Source organism: Channa argus, chromosome 6, assembly GCF_033026475.1.
Source record: "Channa argus isolate prfri chromosome 6, Channa argus male v1.0, whole genome shotgun sequence".
Taxonomy (NCBI): Eukaryota; Metazoa; Chordata; class Actinopteri; order Anabantiformes; family Channidae; genus Channa; species Channa argus.
In genome coordinates this window covers 11,579,664-11,599,418 of record NC_090202.1, presented here as the reverse complement: position 1 = coordinate 11,599,418, position 19,755 = coordinate 11,579,664, and the positions used below count along the sequence as shown (strand labels likewise).

Sequence of the window (19,755 nt, the reverse complement as noted above, 5' to 3'; positions counted from 1 at the left end):
AAATTTTAAGTTCAATACACAAAACCCCTAGGTGTGAAGAACCCTTAAAATAAATTACGTTTTTAAAGCTGTAAATTATGAATTAATGGTCATTTTGCAGCATCCTGAGGGACATGGGTAAATTAGAAAAGCAGCAAAGTTTAGTAGCAGCAGTTGGGATTGTGTCATCCCTCTTGGAAATAGGAGCACAGAAGCACTGCAGTGGAAATCTTTACAAAGCAGGTAATGATGGTAATGCTCTCGATTTGGCACAGCCAGAAAGTTAAAAAGTCAAACAAAATGAAAAGAAAATTTGTGGAACCAAAGATGGGATTTTTTCCCCAAGAATCAATGGAGATACGGATGATTATTAGGCCATAAAGTGAGTCTTTATGCTGGAGAAAAAGAAACTATGTGCCAATAAACAGACAGCATTAATTCAAATGAAATGAAGTAAGTTCTGAATAACATTTAATGTCATACCTTGTACTTTGGGTGATTTTAGGGGGTATCCATGGAACATTCCAGGCTGCAGGGGTCCACCATACCCACGGCCTCCGGGATGCAGAAAATATATTTAATTTCTAATCAGGTGATACCAGTAAAAAGACAAATATATTTTTGCTTATAATACAACAATAGAATATAAAGTCACCTGTTCCTAGACCTCCTACTTGTCCTCCCCCTCCAACTGTAAAAAAATTTACAACATCCAGTCAGACACTCGAACGAAACCAAATAAATTTGTTGGTATGCAAATATTAGACACAGCTGAAGCAATAAAAACAAACACAGCAGACTAATCAAGACATAGGAGAAACACTAAACCCTACTTGATTTTTGATTTAAGTCAGTGCCTGTGGCAACTCCAGGCAAAACCCCACGTCCACCAAACCCTGAATAGGCCAAAAGAAACCCAACATTAAACTGACTGTATATGATACAACACTCCACAAACAATTCCTGAGGTTAATCTATGAGTGAGACTAACCCGCTCCAGGCACCAGTCCACCTTGGTATAATCCAGGCACACCCACACCTGCCACATCCAATGAGAAGACAGTTGTGCATTTCTGTATCCACATTCAAATAGCGTATGTGAAAGGCATCTACTGTAGCATGCAGCAAAAATGTGTTTTATATTTGAATTCATCCTAGCAACACTGACCAGAGAAGTTCCATGCACGTCAATCATTATGACAAAACACAATCACAAAACTGTGCTTTTGCCACCTGATGCATCACATGCATTTAGATTCATTATAAAAGTTTTAGAAAATTATGTAAAAAATGTATTTAATGTGATTCGGATGTGAAGTGAACTGCATCGCTTCCACCTTCAGCTTTATGAATATTTTGTTGAGTCTACAAAACCTGGCACTTTGGCAGCCTTCTTTCCTGCACCAACACCAGCTCCTCCTGGAAGGCCTAACTGAGGAATAACAGGCACTGAAAACACAAGTGAAATGTTACTTGACTCATAGAAAAAGTTTGAAAAATATATAGTATAGTTTGAAAACCTTGTGCACATCTTCACATCAAAACAACTATACCAGTAATTCCTGCCTCCTAAGGATAATGCTAATATTTTGTATTTAAAACTGTTACTCTTACTATTTCACATTAGGAAAAGTGTTGTGTTTGGAGCCCAGATAGGCTCTTTGTCAAATAAATCAATTCTAATATACCTGACAAAGAGCCAGTGTGGCTTCGAAATGTTGTACTTGGGAGGTAGTAAATCCCAGTATGACAAACACAAGTCCAAGATAAAATAAAAAATGAGAAAATTTGAAAAATGATATGTGCTGTGTGTGTGTATGTTTGTGTGTGTGTGCTTTGCCTCCAGTAGGCAATGCCTTCCTAGTACCTGTACCTCCAGCACCTGTCCCAGGCACAGTTCCCCCAGCCCCTGTTAAAATAAAAATAGTGCCCAGACATAAACATTAAATAATAAAAATATACAAGGTGGTGTTTCACTCTTAAACTCACAATGAGCTAACTGGAGTCATTAACATGCAATGGAAAAAAAAAATCACTAAGGTGATTCAATAGTTGTACATTCCTAGACCACTAGAGGTCTCTGTGAGACTGGAAAGGTCAATGGCTTGTGGCAGACTAGACCTCGTCAGCAGAAAGCTGGATCCTTAATATATCATTGGTACTGAGAGTAGCTAATCTGGCCCTACTTGTCTGTCATCACCCCATGATCAAAAGCAACATGGCTGACATTCAATCTAATCAGCAGAGGCAGCCAGAATGCATGGCATTTGCCTTGCCTCATAAAATGCCTAATTTATTTGACTATCTCCTCGTGGAGGAAATGAGCTGTCAGCTTCACTTGCAAGGGAACTTGGCCCCAGAATAAAACACATTTGTTTATTTATTAAAACTTTTTTCATTTTTAATCTTAAATTCCCCATACTTAGACGGACAGACGTTGCGCACTGCCCGTAAGAATGTGGCCTGGAAGATTCGGTGAGCAAAAGTTTGGCAACGCAATGTTTTGTTTTATCTGTCCTTTTTCAGCGAAATGAGATGTTATTTTGTGTGTCATGAAAAGAGTACAGACTGAGTCAAGGGACTGAAGTTTTGCCATTGCCAACCAACACTTGAGAGTAGGCTCTATGCCATAGTGCAGTATAGTCCTGGCCATGATTGGATCCTCCTGAGTCTGTGCTTAATCAGCCTGCCTAATTTAAAGCAAATCATGTGCACATGCACAGGCTTTAAGGCCATGCTGGTCCCTGCTGAACTTCAAACTGTACTGCAGGTACATGATAAAAAAATTATATGTGTTTGCCAAACAGTGTTTTTCATGCTGAGTTACCATTAATGAGAAACATTCAATTTGGCTTTCTCATAAAAGGCAAGTATGCAGATCTTTTAAAGTTCCAAAATGCTTTGTGTCAGTGCTCAGCAGAGGTCAGGTCTGTACGGTAGTCTGGCGTCAGGCGACCATAGGGGGTTATGGCAGCGCAGTATTGTATAACAAAGCACCTGTACTGAGAACTTAAGCTTCAAATTTGAACTAATCTATTTTAGATCTGAAATTTTCAATAAATTGCACAACAGCTCATGTAACATAAATAATCTTTCTGTTTCCAAAACTAGAAGGCACAACACAGCTATTCCACCTATGTATACAGAGATAATTCACCACAAGCCTTTGTTAAAAACTTGAGAACCAAACTTGGGGTTCCTACTGATTTTAAGACATTTTACTGAAAGGGTGAAACTATCAGCATCAAAATCAGATTTGCCATATGAACATTAGCAACATACAGTAACATATTTAAGAATAATAACAATGAAAATATAAGCAAAACAGTAAGCAATAAGTATTGCATTAATTCGATTCTGTATCGTTGGGACTGGGCTGTGAGTAGAGTGAAATCATGAGAGTGTATGTGTGCAAAAAGCAGCATGTAGATAAATATTGGTGTGCATGGACAGTGTTAATAGAAGCTGGTCAGAGCTAGTTATCTGTGACTTTGTTGAAGTAGGTAATTGTCTGCATGGGAAAGAAGCTGTGGAGCTGTCAGGTGGGCTTGGATCTGGGGTTTCTCACTCTGGTCTGTTCATATTTTCTCTTTGTTCTTTTCAAACATTTATTTATTGTTCTCTGTTTAAAGAAAGAGGTGACATATAATATTTAAATATAGAATAACAACAAATTAATAAAATATATAATATAATATGCAAATCCTTTACAGGAAACCAGTATGACATTTCTATACTGACATTATCTGCTCTACCTATTTTTGCAGCTTTCTGTCCAGCTCCAGGGAAAAAGCCCCCAGTGCCTCCACCATATCCACCATAACCACCTAAATGAAAAAAAGAGAGTGTGTAAACTTTCAAAACCCATTTAAGCCTCTGATGTAAAACTTTAAACAGAGAATATTAGGTTTTAGTTAATATTAATATTATTAATATTAGGATAATATTAAGTTTTTGCTGCCACCAATTCCAGTTTTAGTTTGAGTACTTACCTCCAAGAGCACCGACTCCTAGATTGCCATATCCTGGATGAGAAATAAAACATAGACAGGGGAAGAAATATAATGAAAATTGCTATGCTACAAACCAGAAACAAAAGTAATGAAGCAGAAAAGAAAACCAGTTTTCTGCCGCTATACTACTGTAAGTTACCAGTGATTTATTCAGCAGTGATTATTCTTCTGTAATAATAATCTTTCATCAAAATGTTTTGTACGACCGGCAACGGCATAGTGTACATTGAAAAAAAATGTATTAAATTAAATATGACAATATTGTGTGTGTTTAATTAAGTTTTAAAACATTGATTGTGGTGATTAAAAACCCATTTATGTTTCTGGAGACAACATGCGCTGCACCTGAGGCACAGGAGAAAAAGCAGATCCCTACTGACTAAGAAATATGATAGCAAAAACATGAACAATGCTTGTCCATCTGGTTAAGCTGTATTTTAAACACTGCACTATTGTTTCTGGGACCTAAAAATTCTAAACTAATTAATCGGGGTAAAAAGCTTTTGGCTAGATTGTCTTGATGAATAAAATCATATCTCAGCTTCAGTCTTTGCTTGGTGACAAGACCAAACCATATGCATTAAGAAGAAACATTAGCATTGCAGTGTGGCACGTGTGTGGTTTATTTTAAATATGAGCTATATTAAGCCTAATTTTTCCTACACACAATTTTAGCATTTAAAAGAAAACATGTAGAGCAGGCAAAAAAGGACCAAAATACAAGCCTCGTTCATGGTGGACTCACTATGTAAAGGGAATGCCTTATTTGTGCTCTTTTCCACATTGCTGTTCCCTTTTCTTTATGCTAAATTTGATGTCATTTGATGTTCAAACTTGTTTGAGGTCATTGTCATTGTTTTGTCTAAATAGTTGTACATTATGCTGGCGTTTTTAACACAGACTCTCACTAAAACATGACCTGTGTGTTTTAAATTTTAAATCAGAGCTATTAATGCTATAATGTGAAAATGCTAAATTCCCTCTAGAGTCAGTGTTTAGTTTGTTCCTCTGGGTTACTGTAGAAACATGGCAGTTCAACAAGGTATCCTTGGTCAGTGGGGGACCCAACCTCATGTTGATATACTGTAAAAGGCTTATTGCAAGCTTAAGAAAATACATTGGTTTGTATTTTCAGGTGATTACACACCAATGAAAACATAATTATGAAAACTATATTCCATTTCTGCTAATAAGAACCTGTAAGTTCAACAGACTGTGTCTTTGAGTCTTGTATTGCTGTAGTTTAGAGAATTTTAACTAGAAAAGCAAATAAGCACCGAAAAAGTAATGCCATCATTCTTTAGAAATGAGCTGGCAAAAATGTTCAAATGCAGAAAAAAGTAAGTAAAAGTAGGATCTTATTCAAATATTCAAGTATGAAAGATCTCCAGGAACTACCCAAGAGACAGAGTATATACATCTCTAGAGCCAACATATGACAAACCTTTTTATATAATATGTCAGACACGTGATTCTCAGATTTGAATTTTCTAGCCTTGTATTAAAGTAGGCTGTGACTTGAAAAGGTTCCCCAATCTGTTGGAGTAATGACTGTATTTGAAATAAGAAATTTTAATGCTGCCAACAAGCTAGTCCACCAAGGACCTTGTTTTCATCAATACTTGTGAGCCAAAAAATCTGGGGTGAGAACAACTAAGCATGGGAAACAAGCTGCACATTGGGGGAAGAGAGCAATCAGACTGGAGGGTGAGAGCTTGGAGTCTGTCCAGCAATCTGCTGGGTGCAGGTAATGATCCTGATGAGGAGTAGAAATGTGCTGGGGGAGAGAGTAAGAAAGATGGAAGTGTGGAGTTTCATGAGCTAGTCAAAACAAATGTGGGCACTGACCTCGCCAAGAGCTTGGCAAAGAAACTGAGCATGCAATGCGATCCCAGACACTAAGCTAAGCGTCCTTGTGATAATCCATCTCCTTCATAGCTGTCAGCTTGATTCTCTACGATTGTTCAACCATCCCAGAGACACACCTCGAAGTAATAACAACAGTAATCAATTCTTATATAAATCTGAATTATCTGGGGCTTTCCCTCTTCCAGTGTCTCTTGGGCTGACACAAGGAATCTTTATTGTTTGTCTAATTTTTCTCAGTGAGCTCAACATACCATAAAAATGTTAAGGAATCTATGGGAAACTGACACGGAACTAGACACTTACGAGATATAGTAAGTGGATCATTGCTAATGCATAATACCTTTAAAATAACTAAGTCCGGCCTAAAGTCTTTCTTTCAATCATACTGTCTAGTTTAGCCTCCAGATTGCAGAATGTCTCGTTGGTCAGTGTGAGGGTTATATGTGTTTGTCAATGTGACTGGTGGAAATTTACAGCACAGTCGGCACGACAGAGAGTTCATGCATGGCAGTGGAAGAGAAAGATGAAGGCAGAATGAAGACAGATAAGGCTGTGGAGACTTTGAGCTTTTTCATCCATCATCTGGCCCACCTGTGCTCACATGTGGCTGACCCAACCTGGCTCTGGCAGTCAAGCTCAGGTCGAGAAGCACCTGCAATGTGAAGCTGAGCTCCACCTCTTTGAGATCAGAAAATTCAAGATTAAGATTCAAACCACTTTATTGAGCTCATAGGGAAATTGTGTTACCTTGTTACAGCTGCTCTCCATGTGAAGAGTAGAAAAGAAAAGAAAAAACTTCCACCAAACTAAGATAATAAGTACAAGTACAAACTACTGATCAATAAGTAAGAAAAAAATCCAGCTTGAGGAGAAACATAAGTGAAATAAAAACAATACTATTTATCAATTTTGACCATTTAGTCCCCCTCTTTTTTCACAGAAGAGGGATGAGTTGGACAGTTTAATGGCCACTGGGAGAAAGGATCTCCTGTGGTGTTCTGTGGAGCACTTGACTGTGATCATTCACTGGCTGAAATTGCTCCTCTGTGCAGCCAGCACACAGTGGAGAGGGTGGGAGGGATTGTGCAGGGTCGAGAGGAGTTTGAACAACATTCTCCTCTTAGCCACAACATGCAGAGGGTCCAGCTTCTCCCCCAGAACAGAACCAGACCTATTAGCCCTCTGTAGACAAGATGCAGTTGAGCAGAAGTCAGTATGAAAAGGGGTGCGCATTTGGGTGTGTGACCGTGAGTGATGGCATTGGGTTAAGACAGGGAAGAGAGGAAAAGCAACTTTCTGTAATTTTAACATCACCAGTCAGTGAGACGATAAAATGTATTGAAGACATGCTAACAAATTGTGGAGATTTAATGGTTTGACATCCATCCACTAATTGTATTTTTGGGAGATGGAGGATAGAGGTTTTGTACAAAAGTACTCTGTTTAGCCATATTTAAACCATCTTGTCAGCTCAAACAAGCCTGCTTTTGTTGGACTAACACCACTACAGCACGTCAGTTCACACAAATAGACCTGTCTTAGCTCATACATTACGGGATGTCTACACCAGTGTTGTTTGTTGTCATGAGCCACACACAAAGAAATTCTGGACCATGATCTTGATATCAAATCATCGCTTTTTTTTGGTGCTGATCCCAGTGTTTAGGAGATTGCTGACAAGCTAACAGATATCTGTAAAGTAATGTAGTGGCTAATTGTCTCTGTGACCCTGAAGGCATGTGGGAAACATGAGAGACTACTTGATACTGCAACTACCTTTAGACCTTGGACAAAAGAACTCTAAAAAAGTCCATATTCTGAATTCAAGATGGAGGGGTCAGAAACTCAATAGTACACAGGAGGGACGACTGGGAGCCAATGCAATTGGAAGTAAGTGATGCAGTACTGCAATACATCACAGTTTCCTCTACTTAAATTTCTTTAAAAAAATGTGAAACATGGTTTACGGGCCAGTTTCCATTCAGGCTTTCACTGGCTTTCACAGCTATGCAGTGACAAGTGCACGAGCAGGTTGTTGAGGTGAAATGTGGGATGGTGTAGCAGGCAACCATGAGCATCACACATGAGTCATTTGTGATGGCTTGTTTTACGATGATGTCAGTGAAAATACACAAGCACAGCAAATACAACTCTACACCTTCGCGGACAACGAGTGAGTCTTATTTTCAGAGGAAATCAAATATGATGAAGGACATGCTGCCATATTTGTTGCCTCTTACTGCACCGTGTCGTGCTCACTGGAATTTAAAATGAAGATTGACACTGGAATAAAGCTGGCCAGACAGCATGGCTAGTTCTTTCAGTTACCAGTCATGTTCTAAAACTCAGGTCCAGTACAAGTGATGGATATGAGCCAGTGTGAAGAGAAAGATCTGGTTTCAATCTCACCACTGAAACATCTTGCTCATTCTCCACTGGGGTTAGGCAAGGTAATACAAGAGGCATTAATCAAAACATTGTCTGCAGCTCTCTGCCTCTTTCTTTCACTCTTGTTCTCCCTATTTCTCCATCCTTTTCTCTTTTCTCTCGCTCTTTCCTCTCCAAATGATGTCTAAGGCATTGTGTCGATCAGACTTAAAGTGTTAATAGCAGCAAGCAAAGGACGCCAACATAAGAGGTCAAAGAGGGATTTGCTCGCTCCTTTCCATCTCCTTCTTTTTCCTCCTCATCTTCCCTTCTCTCTGCTTTGTGAACCAGCTGGGGCTGGTGAAGGGTTTAATTTAAGAGAGCAAAGAATTCCATGGCAGGGATCCATTTTAACTGACGGCAGACGCGCGTAAAAGCTGTCTTCGAAGCTGGAGCTCTGGAATGTCCAGGAAATTTTGGGGACTTGTTCTCATTGTATTCTTTGTTTTAGGTCATATTTGATTAGGCAACCGGTCTAAAAACAAATGTTTGTTTTCTGGAAAGCCAGCTGCAAACATAACAGGAGGGTCACAGAGAGATGACAAATTGTGATTGTTCAGCTAAACACTGGGTCTACTACACAAACCATCAAACCACACACACACACTGTACTGTACAGAGGGTGAAGAGTACTGAATTGCAAGAAGAGCAGGATTGGGCTATGGCAAAACATATGCCACAATTGTCTTTAATGAGATGGAAAATCTTAATAATAACCTAATCTTCAAAGGCTCTGTAGAAGACCCTAGAGATACAGCATTTTACAAAATTTGACAGACAGATTTTGTGCTTCGGCTGTGGTCCCGTATAAAATTTTCACTTTGAAAGCTAAGCCCGTCATTATGTCCTCCACTGTCATGAAACCAGATTTTTATCAGTATCAAATTATCACACTGTTCCTCTTCCAAGCTGGTGGATAGACTGCATTCTTATGAGGTGATGCATGACAAGCTGGATGCAACCAGGAGGATGAGAGCTGATGCAGTGATTCCAGATCGCGTGAGACAAGTGGACACACTGAAGCTCGCCCTCCCTCTCCTTCGACCCCCACTCTTCGTTGTCACTTCCAGGTCCACTGTGCTGTCACTCAAGGGCACTAAGTTGTGAGGAGGAGGACTAGCCACATATTGGAGTGATTAAGTTTTCACAAAGTCACACCACTACACAGAAACCCTCTCCCTTGTCGGCTGGTGCGAGCCAGTCGACTCTGGCGGCAAGCCTCTTATTGTTTTCATTTCCTTTTCCATAGAGTCATTGACACTATCAATGAGCGGTCCCAAAGCCGCAGCCTCCCTCTTTGCCAGATAACCCCAATAGCACAAGTGTCAGAGCTCCTACAGACAAACAGGGGAAGGGTCTAAGGTTGCTACATTCTGCAATGTTTGTGGAAAAGGAAACATCAGTGTCATAAATTTGAAGCACTACAGCTGATTGCAAAACTTTACATTCCCTTATTTTGAAATAGCAGAAAGAGTAAAACACAACTCTTTCCACGCAAAACAGTTTTAGTAAAATAATGTAAATTGTATCATTGCAAATGTTTCTGTTCCCCTTTAGGGTTTTCTAATACATTGTTTCTCCCCCTTTGCCTTTATTGCCTCCTCCCAGCTTTTTTAAAACCCTCTGAGCAGTGTTTGTACTTTTAGGTGTAATTTTGTCATAATTGTTCCATTTCTACCAGATTGCCACATAGCGTATATAACCCATAGGTTTTTAATGATATTAGGTCTGGAGACTGGGAAGGCCTTTATTTGAATCATCGTCTTGTTGAAGGATCCACTGATTGTTGACTGACAGGAGGCCTTTTGTTAAAATTTTGGCCTTCATAGGACTCAACTTTACACAGAGCTCCACTTCTTGGTACAGGCATCACTGAAAACATCAGGGAGCCTCCACCTTGTTTGATTGTGAGAATGATGTTTTTCTCTATATAGACAGTTTTTATCTCCAACTCCCTACAAAAAATGAGCAAATGATTCAACTTTGGACTCATCAGACCACATAATCTTGTTCCTAAAGTTATTTGCTTTGTTCACATGCTCCTTAGTTTACTCCAAGCCTGCTGCCTTATGTCTAGATGTAAACAATGACTTCCTGTGTGCTTTTCTCCCAGACAATCCAGACTTGTGCAGACTACGCTTAACTGTGGAGATGACTTGCATTCCAATTACTTCTAAAGACGTTGTCAGGTCCCCGGCTGTTTGTTTTGGATCCTTATATCGCTCTTATTTCCTACTGTCTTTTCCAGTTGTTTTTCTTGGTTTTCCACTTCTTAAAAGAGTTGTAGTGTCTCCATGTTTATTCCATTTCTGGACTATGGTCTTCATAAACGCTTTGAAATATTTTATATCTCTCTCCAGCTTTATGAAGATTTACTAATTTCCTTTTGAGGTCCTCTGAAAGCTGTTTTCCTCATTCCGTTGTTTTTGTTGCCCTGAGCAAACTGCTTGAAACTGCCCCAGGAAATCTCCACACTTACAGTACAAATTGAAAGTGCCAGCCTAGTTTAAAACTCCTGGTGCCACCCATCACGAATTACAGTATTTTTTTTTTTTTTAAGATCTGAATTTACACATTAAATTAATTACTTAGAGGGTTTGTCAGGGGTGATGCAAGCTTTTCCACTAGTATAATTTTTGTTATTTTATTATAACAACTTAAGGGGATGCAAACGTTTTCACTCGCTGTATGTTAGTGCAGTCAGTCACTGTTTTTATAGGTGACATTTGCATCAGGCTAAACAAGATCATGTGCTCTATATCAATCAGTGGTAAACACGTAGCAATTTTGGCAAGCTTGGTCTCGATGACAAATGCACTTGGACATCAGAACACACACCTCATCTCTAAGCCATTTCGCAATTCTTACAAATGGCTCTGAAATGAAAGCAACAATAAATGTCAACATTACATGGTGTGTGGGTTACAAGCTCTGCCACCATGCCAAACCAGGCTGCTTTTCCCAGTGACGTCTGTGGCTGTTTGACCTCTCCTGAGTTCTGGTGAGTCTCTCATCTCCTAAAACTCATGCCTTATTTCAAACAAATCTGTGTGACAAGCATTAATACTGCCTTTCAATTCAAACTGTGCTCATTTGTGCACCATGCATTACACCATATGCAGCGACTTTGTGATGTCATTATTTATGCTACAAGTCATACACAGCAGAACACTATCCTACTGTATAAGCTTTCAAGTTGACCAAACAATTCCTACTTTAGCTCATTTCTGTGAGCGCAAAGAATGCCAGCTAAGCTACTTTTTTACTCACTTGTGAAAGGATGTCACATTGACCCAACAGAGAGCCTGTGAATATGTCAGAAGAGGACCCTAAACCTAGAGCTCATACCATCGCCCTTTAAGCACACTGAGAGCATGTATTATAAAGGTATGTAGACAAGACAGACCATATACTGTAGTACACTGAGCACATGTGCACTTTGAGAGTTCAGTATTGGAAAACTGTTCATTTCTGATCAATATGTTTCATATCTAGAGAAGTTCAATTGTGCAAATTGTGCACAAGGCGAGAAAACCACTTGACATACGCAGCTTGTGGCCATGGTATGTAAAGTTGGCCTACTTTGTTTCCTCTCCCAGATGGTCCACATGTGCAACTGCCTGAAGTTCCACTAAATATTTTTCTGACAACCCAGGGTTGAGGAAAGAGCCTAATGTTCGACAGGTTGGCTCTGCTCAAAACATGCAAATTAAAACAGTGATGTTAGATTCATACAGTCGGCCTTATAGACATCTTCCAAGTTCATCTCTCATTATAAAAGCTGTGATCTACAAGAGGCAAATTGTGTCACTGACAGAGGAAAAGCTGTTTAGTTATTTGTACATTACATGTATGTAGAGACACAGCTACATTGGCTAATAAATCAACATAACTATAGGGCCTAAAGGGTCATGCTGAAGTCATTAAAATCTTCATGTCATTTAGTCCAGCACTGTGTCTTGGTAATTACTTAGAAATCCTGGACATTTCATGCTGATGAAGTCATTGATGTGACTGACATCATTTCAAAATATAAGCATTTTAAACACGAGGAAAACAACACTGGTAAAACAAGATTAACTTTTAAAAATGAATGCATTGCTTATTAAGACGCTCTTTGCAGTATCTTCACCAAACTTGGAACACACTCAACCTGCAAAACTAATCATCTACTGCACAGAACTCTGATCTCTTATCCTAATTCACAAAACAGCATTGTAATTTGGAATCCCAAACACATAGAACTGGCCTTCAAATCTATCAGACGTTAGTCTACATCTAACAATGTCCTCAAGGTCATCTCAGGGAAATAAGAGCAAATTTCTCCATGACTTTATAAACAACACTGACGCTGTCCTGCCAGATGGACAAGGATGGTGGTCTTTGCTCCAGACCTGCTGGCAATCTGCGGAAGGGAAAGGTTATTGAGAGCATGCTAAGGGATGGCTCACCAACTAACACCCTAAACAAACAAACAATAGGAAAAGAATGGCATTGGTGGTAGCATGTGCAGCACGCACCAAACTAGAGAACAAGTGTGAAATTAGTCACAGCCGGTTGGAAAGGCCGGGTTGCTGTTACTGAGTCATAGTGATTGTAATGGTTCAATGTGGGGGAAAAGTGTAAAGTGTGGCATGTGTGACTGATTAGTAAAAACTAATAAAAACCTTATCTTATGTTGCTTTACTCTGATAGGACTTTAATTCTTGAGATGAACAAGTGGGATTATTGAAGGGGATAACAACAACATACAGTGAAATCATCCAAGAAAAACTGTTAATCGGCTTTTCCAATGTGAACAGACAAACTATGTGAGCTGTTTTGGGTGTGGGTGACAGGGATTTAATATAGAAGCTTTTCCTTATAAGACAGTGCCTGTGTGCTGGGAGGAATGCTGCATGTCCTCAAACCAATGTCAGGATACATGTTCTATATTTATGTGTCTCTCTTTTTATATCCTTTGAATAGGTAATTACACACATACACTCTGAAGGCCATAAACTCATTCACAGACACCCATGGTCACGCAAATGCTGACACTTCAAGTCTCTGACAGTTCAGATGACAAGTCTAAGCTCCAGTAATGAAAAACACATGTGCTCCAGGAGACTAAACTTCTTCCAAACTCATCTTCTTTTGGCTAAACACTTTCATCCACACCTGAATTTATCAGTCTCCTTTTCTTCAGCAAGCTCTCTAAGCATGTGTGCTGTGTGAATCAATGTGCATCTTGTACAATATGTGTTTGTGAGCAGAGGTGTATGTGAGTGACATATATACGGTATGTTCACAAGAGTTATTGGTTCTTTCCGTCCTTCCGTCATCCTGTCTTTACTTCGTCCTCCCCATATCTATCTTTCCACTTCTCTGCTTTTCCTCCAATCTTCCTGTTGTGAAGTACACTTAGAGCTTCTTTAAACAATGACCCTTATTTGAACCAGAGGGTTTGAAGATAAACCAAAAAAAAATCTGGAGTGTTGATGGACTGTGTCTTTTAAATCAATGAAAGATACACCTAATATTTAAAAAGATTAAAAATTTGTTGTTTAAGAATTTCTGGAAAGATATTAATAATATGACACAAAAGATACAAAAAATAAAAGTGAGGTAAGAAATGAGGGCTGTATAGTCTACAATTGGTGTACTGATCTAAAACTAATTCAGTCCAATGTAATGTAATGTAATACTGTACGATAGCCCTAAAAAAACCTGTAATACCTCCAATTGTCTTTTAGAGTTGTATGACATTATAATAATAGATGCTGTAGTAGAGTTATATTATCAGGTGGACATAATTCATTTACATTCTTTGCTGCTTAACCGACCAAGCACATTAGGGGATCATGCAATGTTGAGTCAACCTAGATTATTGCTGATGAAAGCCCACTCCTGTTTGCCAGCTTCTTTTGCTTAAAACTGTTTTATCATCTACCTTCAGATTTGTTCCCTTTTGGAGCAACCAACATTACAAAACTAGTACTGTAAGCCTCTGCTTGAGTGAGTCACTGATGCCAACCTGAGGGATGCTCTGAACCTCCCTCAGCCAGTCAGCCTCCCACCAGTCATTAATTCTTTTCACATGCTCCTCCTGAACACTGCCATTCACTGGCATGTGAATAGATGTTTCTATCAGGTTGTTGTGTGGACTCACTCATAATTGGATTGCACAAAATATTAGAAACATTTTTGTGATTTTACTATTTCATCGTTATACTGTGTGATATCTGAGCAAATATATAAAATTGCTTACAGATTTTGACTGTTCATATCATTTCACTGCAGTAACATTAAAATTATGTTTGACATAGCTATCATATGTCAGCCAGGGAGGAAAAGGTGAGCATGGTGTCTTTCTATCATCTTCCATTTGTACCACATTGAGAGTCAACAGGCTTGCTACTGTAAGCATCTACACACACTGTAGTTATCTCAGCCAGACATAGGCCTCCTCAACCTAAAGCAAACTGTTGTAATAATACAATAAAATTAGACTAACAGCAAAAACAGTAACCTCTGTGTTTCTTTCGACTCTCTTCACAAAGCCTGAAAACGACATGAGGCTAGTCTACGAAAGCCAAGTTTTAGCAATCACATCATGAGGATTGAATCCACCTTTGTTTGAGGGACCACAGGAAAGCAGACAGTGTCCAACAGCTGCTCATAAAGAGAAAGTTCCTCTTTCCAGCTTTCAGTGTATTGTCAAAGCTGGATGCTGATAGCCTTCACAATTAGTGTAACATTTACAAGGTCTTGCATGAGCTACGCTGCAATTCACTGCAGTCACGCTACTCACATAACCAGCTGCTGTTCTCCATCACAGCCCAAGCAAAGTGCATATCTGTGGAATGCAATATCAGTACTTGGCTTTGAACGGCAGCTCACGTGACACATGTGTGTCTCTTCAACAACAGAATCCTGCTTTATATACTAAAAGTTCATTTAAAAAGGTCAAAGAATTTTCATATGCTGGTAGCATATCAATTCTTCTGGCACGCTTTCTGTGGCACAAGCCAAATACTGACTAACCGATGCAGATTGTTCTAACCTGCCATTGTATGATGCTAACCGTCTGGTACAATGTAAATGTACATTTGTACAGAAATGGACACCTTGTACTTAAAAGAAGGGGAATACTCAAGAGCTGCTGTCCTGCTCTCTTTTAGCTTCTGGTTGACTGAACGCACCTGATCCGGGTAATCAGCAGTGTAGTTGGTTTTGAAAACAGGAATGAAAGGTATGGAAAAAGTTCTCATTTTCATTTCATGGAAATGAAATTGCTGATATGAAAAGACACAACTAATGGAAACCAACATTCATGGATTACTGATTACAATCACACACATAAAAAAAACATATCCCAAAAACATATTACAAACCTTTAGTGAATTTAGGTTTCTGCTTTCATTTAAAAAATATGCAAAACCTTAGCTGAACTCCAGCTGTTCTCTCTGTATTCAAAGTTTTTATTTGATTAGTACAGAGAGTGGGAGGGGGAACACAGAAACAAATTGCCTTAATTAAAAAAAAACATATGGAGCAGGTTCTATCATGGTTTGCTTCCCTTCTGCCATGTACACCCGGTGAGATGGAAGTAGAAATCCAATCGATACAAAAGCCAGAGTAATTTTTCCCAAGCAATGCTTTGCTATCACCAGCCAAAATAAACTTCCACCAAATACTGGATATTACATCATTTACACAATATGGCTCTGCCGCAACTCTTGTTAGAGGTTGGGGGCGTGGCAGTCCTGAGGGACCCTTCTGTAACCCACTCCATGTGTTATCAGGAATGTAAGACGATTTCTTGGTCCCTTATCTTTCTAAACACATAGAGTTAGACTGAGATTGTATCAGCAGCGCTTACGGAAATTAAATGATGGCTAAACGTTGCTAAAGCACCAATGCAGTGCAAACTGAAACACAGCAAAGTAAATATTTAGTGTACAGTATCAGAGAGACGGGCTGTGGTAGATTTCAACACAGAGGTTTCCATATATTGTAAAGGTCTAACATTACAATAACATTAATCAGTGCTTTGGCACCTTTGTTTGGCAGCAGGTGGTGGCTGTTTGCTCTCTGCCAATCATCATTCTTTAATACAGCTGTAGAATCAATGTATATTCCCACCCAGACATGATGTTCCAAGCAGCTGCCAAGCCAGTGTAAACCAACTCTGACAAAAACGCCCGAACAATAAGCAAAACTTGGTGACGACCATTCAAAAGCCTGTTTTTCTGTAGACATTGCCCTGTGTCCTGTGCAGGGCCCTGTTCTGTTAGTGTGTGAACTTGATAAAGTCCGTCCCTGCAGGAATTTGCAATGTTGTGACTGCAACAATTATTATTTTGAACAATACCTGTAAATTCTGGCGACCTTAAATTTATAACACCATAATCTAATTGCAACATGCATCTGTGCATTGCATTTATTTTAGAAAAGCTCTACTGAGATCAGGCATTTTAGGCAGCAGCAATCACAAAAACCACCTTTAATCACCCCATACAGTAACAACATATTCTATTTCCTTTCTTGGAATGGACTTCAAATAGTGCCTATACTATGCTGTATGCTATATTATGTATTATGTATATTATGGTCTATGATCTACTTTCTATTTTGACAGAACACAACAGTGTAAATGTATCAGCTTACCAGGTTTAGGGGGTTTTCCACCTTGTCCTGTTGAATAAAAACAAGTAAAATTAAATAAAATATAAGTGAGGCTAAACATTTACCTTGTGAAATCAAAATATACTGTAGATATGTTACTGACTCTACCTAACATAGTTTCATTTCATTCAATCATTGTGAAATGGCTAAAAATTGAAAGGATGTCCCCCTTTATCGGACAGTTGGTAGTGAAGCTAAGAAACCAATTAAGGAGACACAGTGAGTATGAGAAGTAAAATGCTGAAAATAAAACAACAGGTCCTCAAGGTAACTGAGACTAAATTTACCTGAACAAAAAGTTTTTTCAAACTTATTATTAACTTCATACCTGCAATGCCCAAGCCTCCAGGACCAGCAGCCCCTGGCACCAAACCCCCTGGACCCACACCCCCTCCATAACCTCCTGCTGTCAGAGTTAAACAGAGACAAGTATGATTGCGATCAGAATGTTGTCATAAATTTTTGCTAACAATGTTTAGAGCAAGTTGTCATGTCCTTATCATCATTATGTTGGGTTCATTGTTTAGCACACAATATTCATTATTACTGACCACTAAGCTTGTATGAGAGAACTGCGTAATCAACCTCAAATTTCCAGATCTTGTAATGTCTTCCAATAAACTGGCCTAACAAAAGTGGGTGGCCCCATGCACACTGTTTATTGCCAAAGCAATATCCCTAGGATTTAATTATTCTTAGCTTGCGGTGGTGTGACAAGGAAGTCTCACCATGTGTTTCCTCTAGATCTGGCCAAACTAAAGCTGAGTGTTAACAGACAAGTTTGTCTTCAGAACACTAATCTGTTTCTTCTAATTTTTATTCAAATACGTGGTTTGGTGTTGCTTTAGTTTGCATGTACTGTAGAACTCAAATACAGCTTACAAACATCCAACAACTTTCAGCTCCCTGTATAAAAATATCATAATTCAAGTCTCATCACATTAATTCTTTATGCTGTCATGACTTTTAAGCATTTCATGAAAAAAAAAAGTGCACACAGTTCAAAGCGTTCAGGAGGTGGGTGCTGCAGATGGGCCAACACACTGCCTACACTTGGCAAACCTTTGTTAAAGTAGTGAAATGTGCATGCAGAGCTGGGTGTATCTGGTAGGGATGTGTGAAATGACGAATGGCAGACCGAATATCTGTATTAAATCCAATGGAGGCCATGGGCACTTGGATAAACAATCAGAACCCCTTAAAAAAGCAACACTGCTGTCATGAGTGAGACATTACTTTATGGAAGAGATACATTTTACAATGTGTTGACACATTGTAAATTATCCCCTGTGCATGTTTAATATGTGAAATGAAAGTTTTCAGGTTCATGTGTGATATTAATGGATTAATGCTTAACAATAAATCAATGAATTAAACCAGACACTGGATTCATCTTAAGAAACCTTTCTGGGTCCAACCACAATTAATTTATCAGGTAATGAGGAGGCTATAAACTAGTTTGTGTTTCCTATATCCCAAATTACTGAAACAGTAGTGCTCGCACCATGATAAGCCAGATGTGATCAAAACATATTTTACAAGATGTATGAAGGAAAAATCATAAATCTAATGTTTCTGCTACTCACCTGCAGCCTTAGCTGGCTTATAGCCCACAGGGACTCCTCCAGCAGACCCTGGTAAAATAACAATCATACAACGCATTGAGTTATAGTATGCTGCATGTAAGCAATGTAATGGACAGTTTTTTGGCCTGGCAATTAATCATTACACCAGATGAGTTTTATCTTACACTACTCTCTTTGTAGCACTTTTTATAGTTGTATTTATATTGTGACACACAACGGTTCATACAAACATTCGAGTGGTTTAAAATATGTGGTTCTGTTTTTTAAATGTGACCATACTGTAAATAGCATTTGGTATTCTATGTACATATGCAGGTGGCAGACAAGCCTGATCTGTCAGACTATGAAAAACTCAATGCAGTTATTCGACAAACATCCATAAGTGGGTTACAGTAACAAGAAATGAGGCTGAAAGTGATGACACACAGCAAGGTGAAGGTAAATTACCTCTCGGTATAAGTACAATTTATCAAATGTTTATATTAGGGACACATTTTAACTACGAAAACAAGTGTTGAGAATGAAAGGGTGTTTCATGGTAATTTAATGCATTTGGCCAATGAATCCAGAACGTCATGGTTTTAAATATTTTAAATGAATATGGTTTTTATGTGCAGTGCTCTTAGTTAGAAGTTGTGTGTTAACAACTTGGCCAGGCCTTTATTGTGTGTGCTTATGCATGGTAAAAGGCCTTTTCAAATTTGTTTCCAGAGTAACAAATAATCAAGGTAACAAAATTTTCAAATATTTTGTGCATAAATTAAACACACTTTAGCACAGATTTGTTTGTGTGTTCTGCTTGTGAATGAGGCCAAGTGTCTTATTAGGACAACAAAATTACTTTGGGTAAGATAACGGAAATATAAATAGTTTTGGTTTGGCTTTTTCTCCAAAGTCTTTTTGCGACTTAATTCAGACTGCAATTTTCCTTGAAACTTAATCAAGTGCTGTGTCAAAATAAAAGATAGATACAATAAGTGTAGATCAGTTTAGTACCTGGAAATAATCCAGTTCCTTGTCCAACTGCAGCACCAGGTGGTACATACACACCTGGAAGACAACAGAAAATTCAAAAGGTTATCCTCTATCATCCATGTGACACTCTAAAAATGCAGCCAAAGAGTTTTCAGACATCCATATATTTTTTTTACTGCAATGGTTTTAACGGCATCTCAAAACAATGAGTCTATTTGTCAGACAAACATTCTCAA

General features: G+C 38.8%; 1 protein-coding gene across 10 annotated transcripts in view; it reads right to left on the bottom strand.

The window, feature by feature from the left end:
• elna (elastin a) overlaps positions 1 to 19,755 on the bottom strand; it is a 48,217-nt gene that overhangs the window by 17,571 nt on the left and 10,891 nt on the right. For 8 of the 10 annotated variants that reach the window (XM_067506486.1, XM_067506490.1, XM_067506491.1 and 5 more), the window contains exons 2-13: positions 19,541 to 19,594; positions 18,545 to 18,592; positions 17,287 to 17,364; positions 16,941 to 16,967; positions 3,972 to 4,004; positions 3,735 to 3,806; positions 1,847 to 1,888; positions 1,354 to 1,428; positions 971 to 1,018; positions 813 to 875; positions 635 to 670; positions 463 to 534 (exon numbers count right to left, since the gene is read on the bottom strand). In XM_067506486.1, coding sequence (XP_067362587.1) covers positions 463 to 534; positions 635 to 670; positions 813 to 875; positions 971 to 1,018; positions 1,354 to 1,428; positions 1,847 to 1,888; positions 3,735 to 3,806; positions 3,972 to 4,004; positions 16,941 to 16,967; positions 17,287 to 17,364; positions 18,545 to 18,592; positions 19,541 to 19,594 — 648 coding nt within the window. The remainder of the gene's footprint in view (positions 1 to 462; positions 535 to 634; positions 671 to 812; positions 876 to 970; positions 1,019 to 1,353; positions 1,429 to 1,846; positions 1,889 to 3,734; positions 3,807 to 3,971; positions 4,005 to 16,940; positions 16,968 to 17,286; positions 17,365 to 18,544; positions 18,593 to 19,540; positions 19,595 to 19,755) is intronic. The other 2 variants (XM_067506485.1, XM_067506484.1) reach the window with 2 other exon arrangements.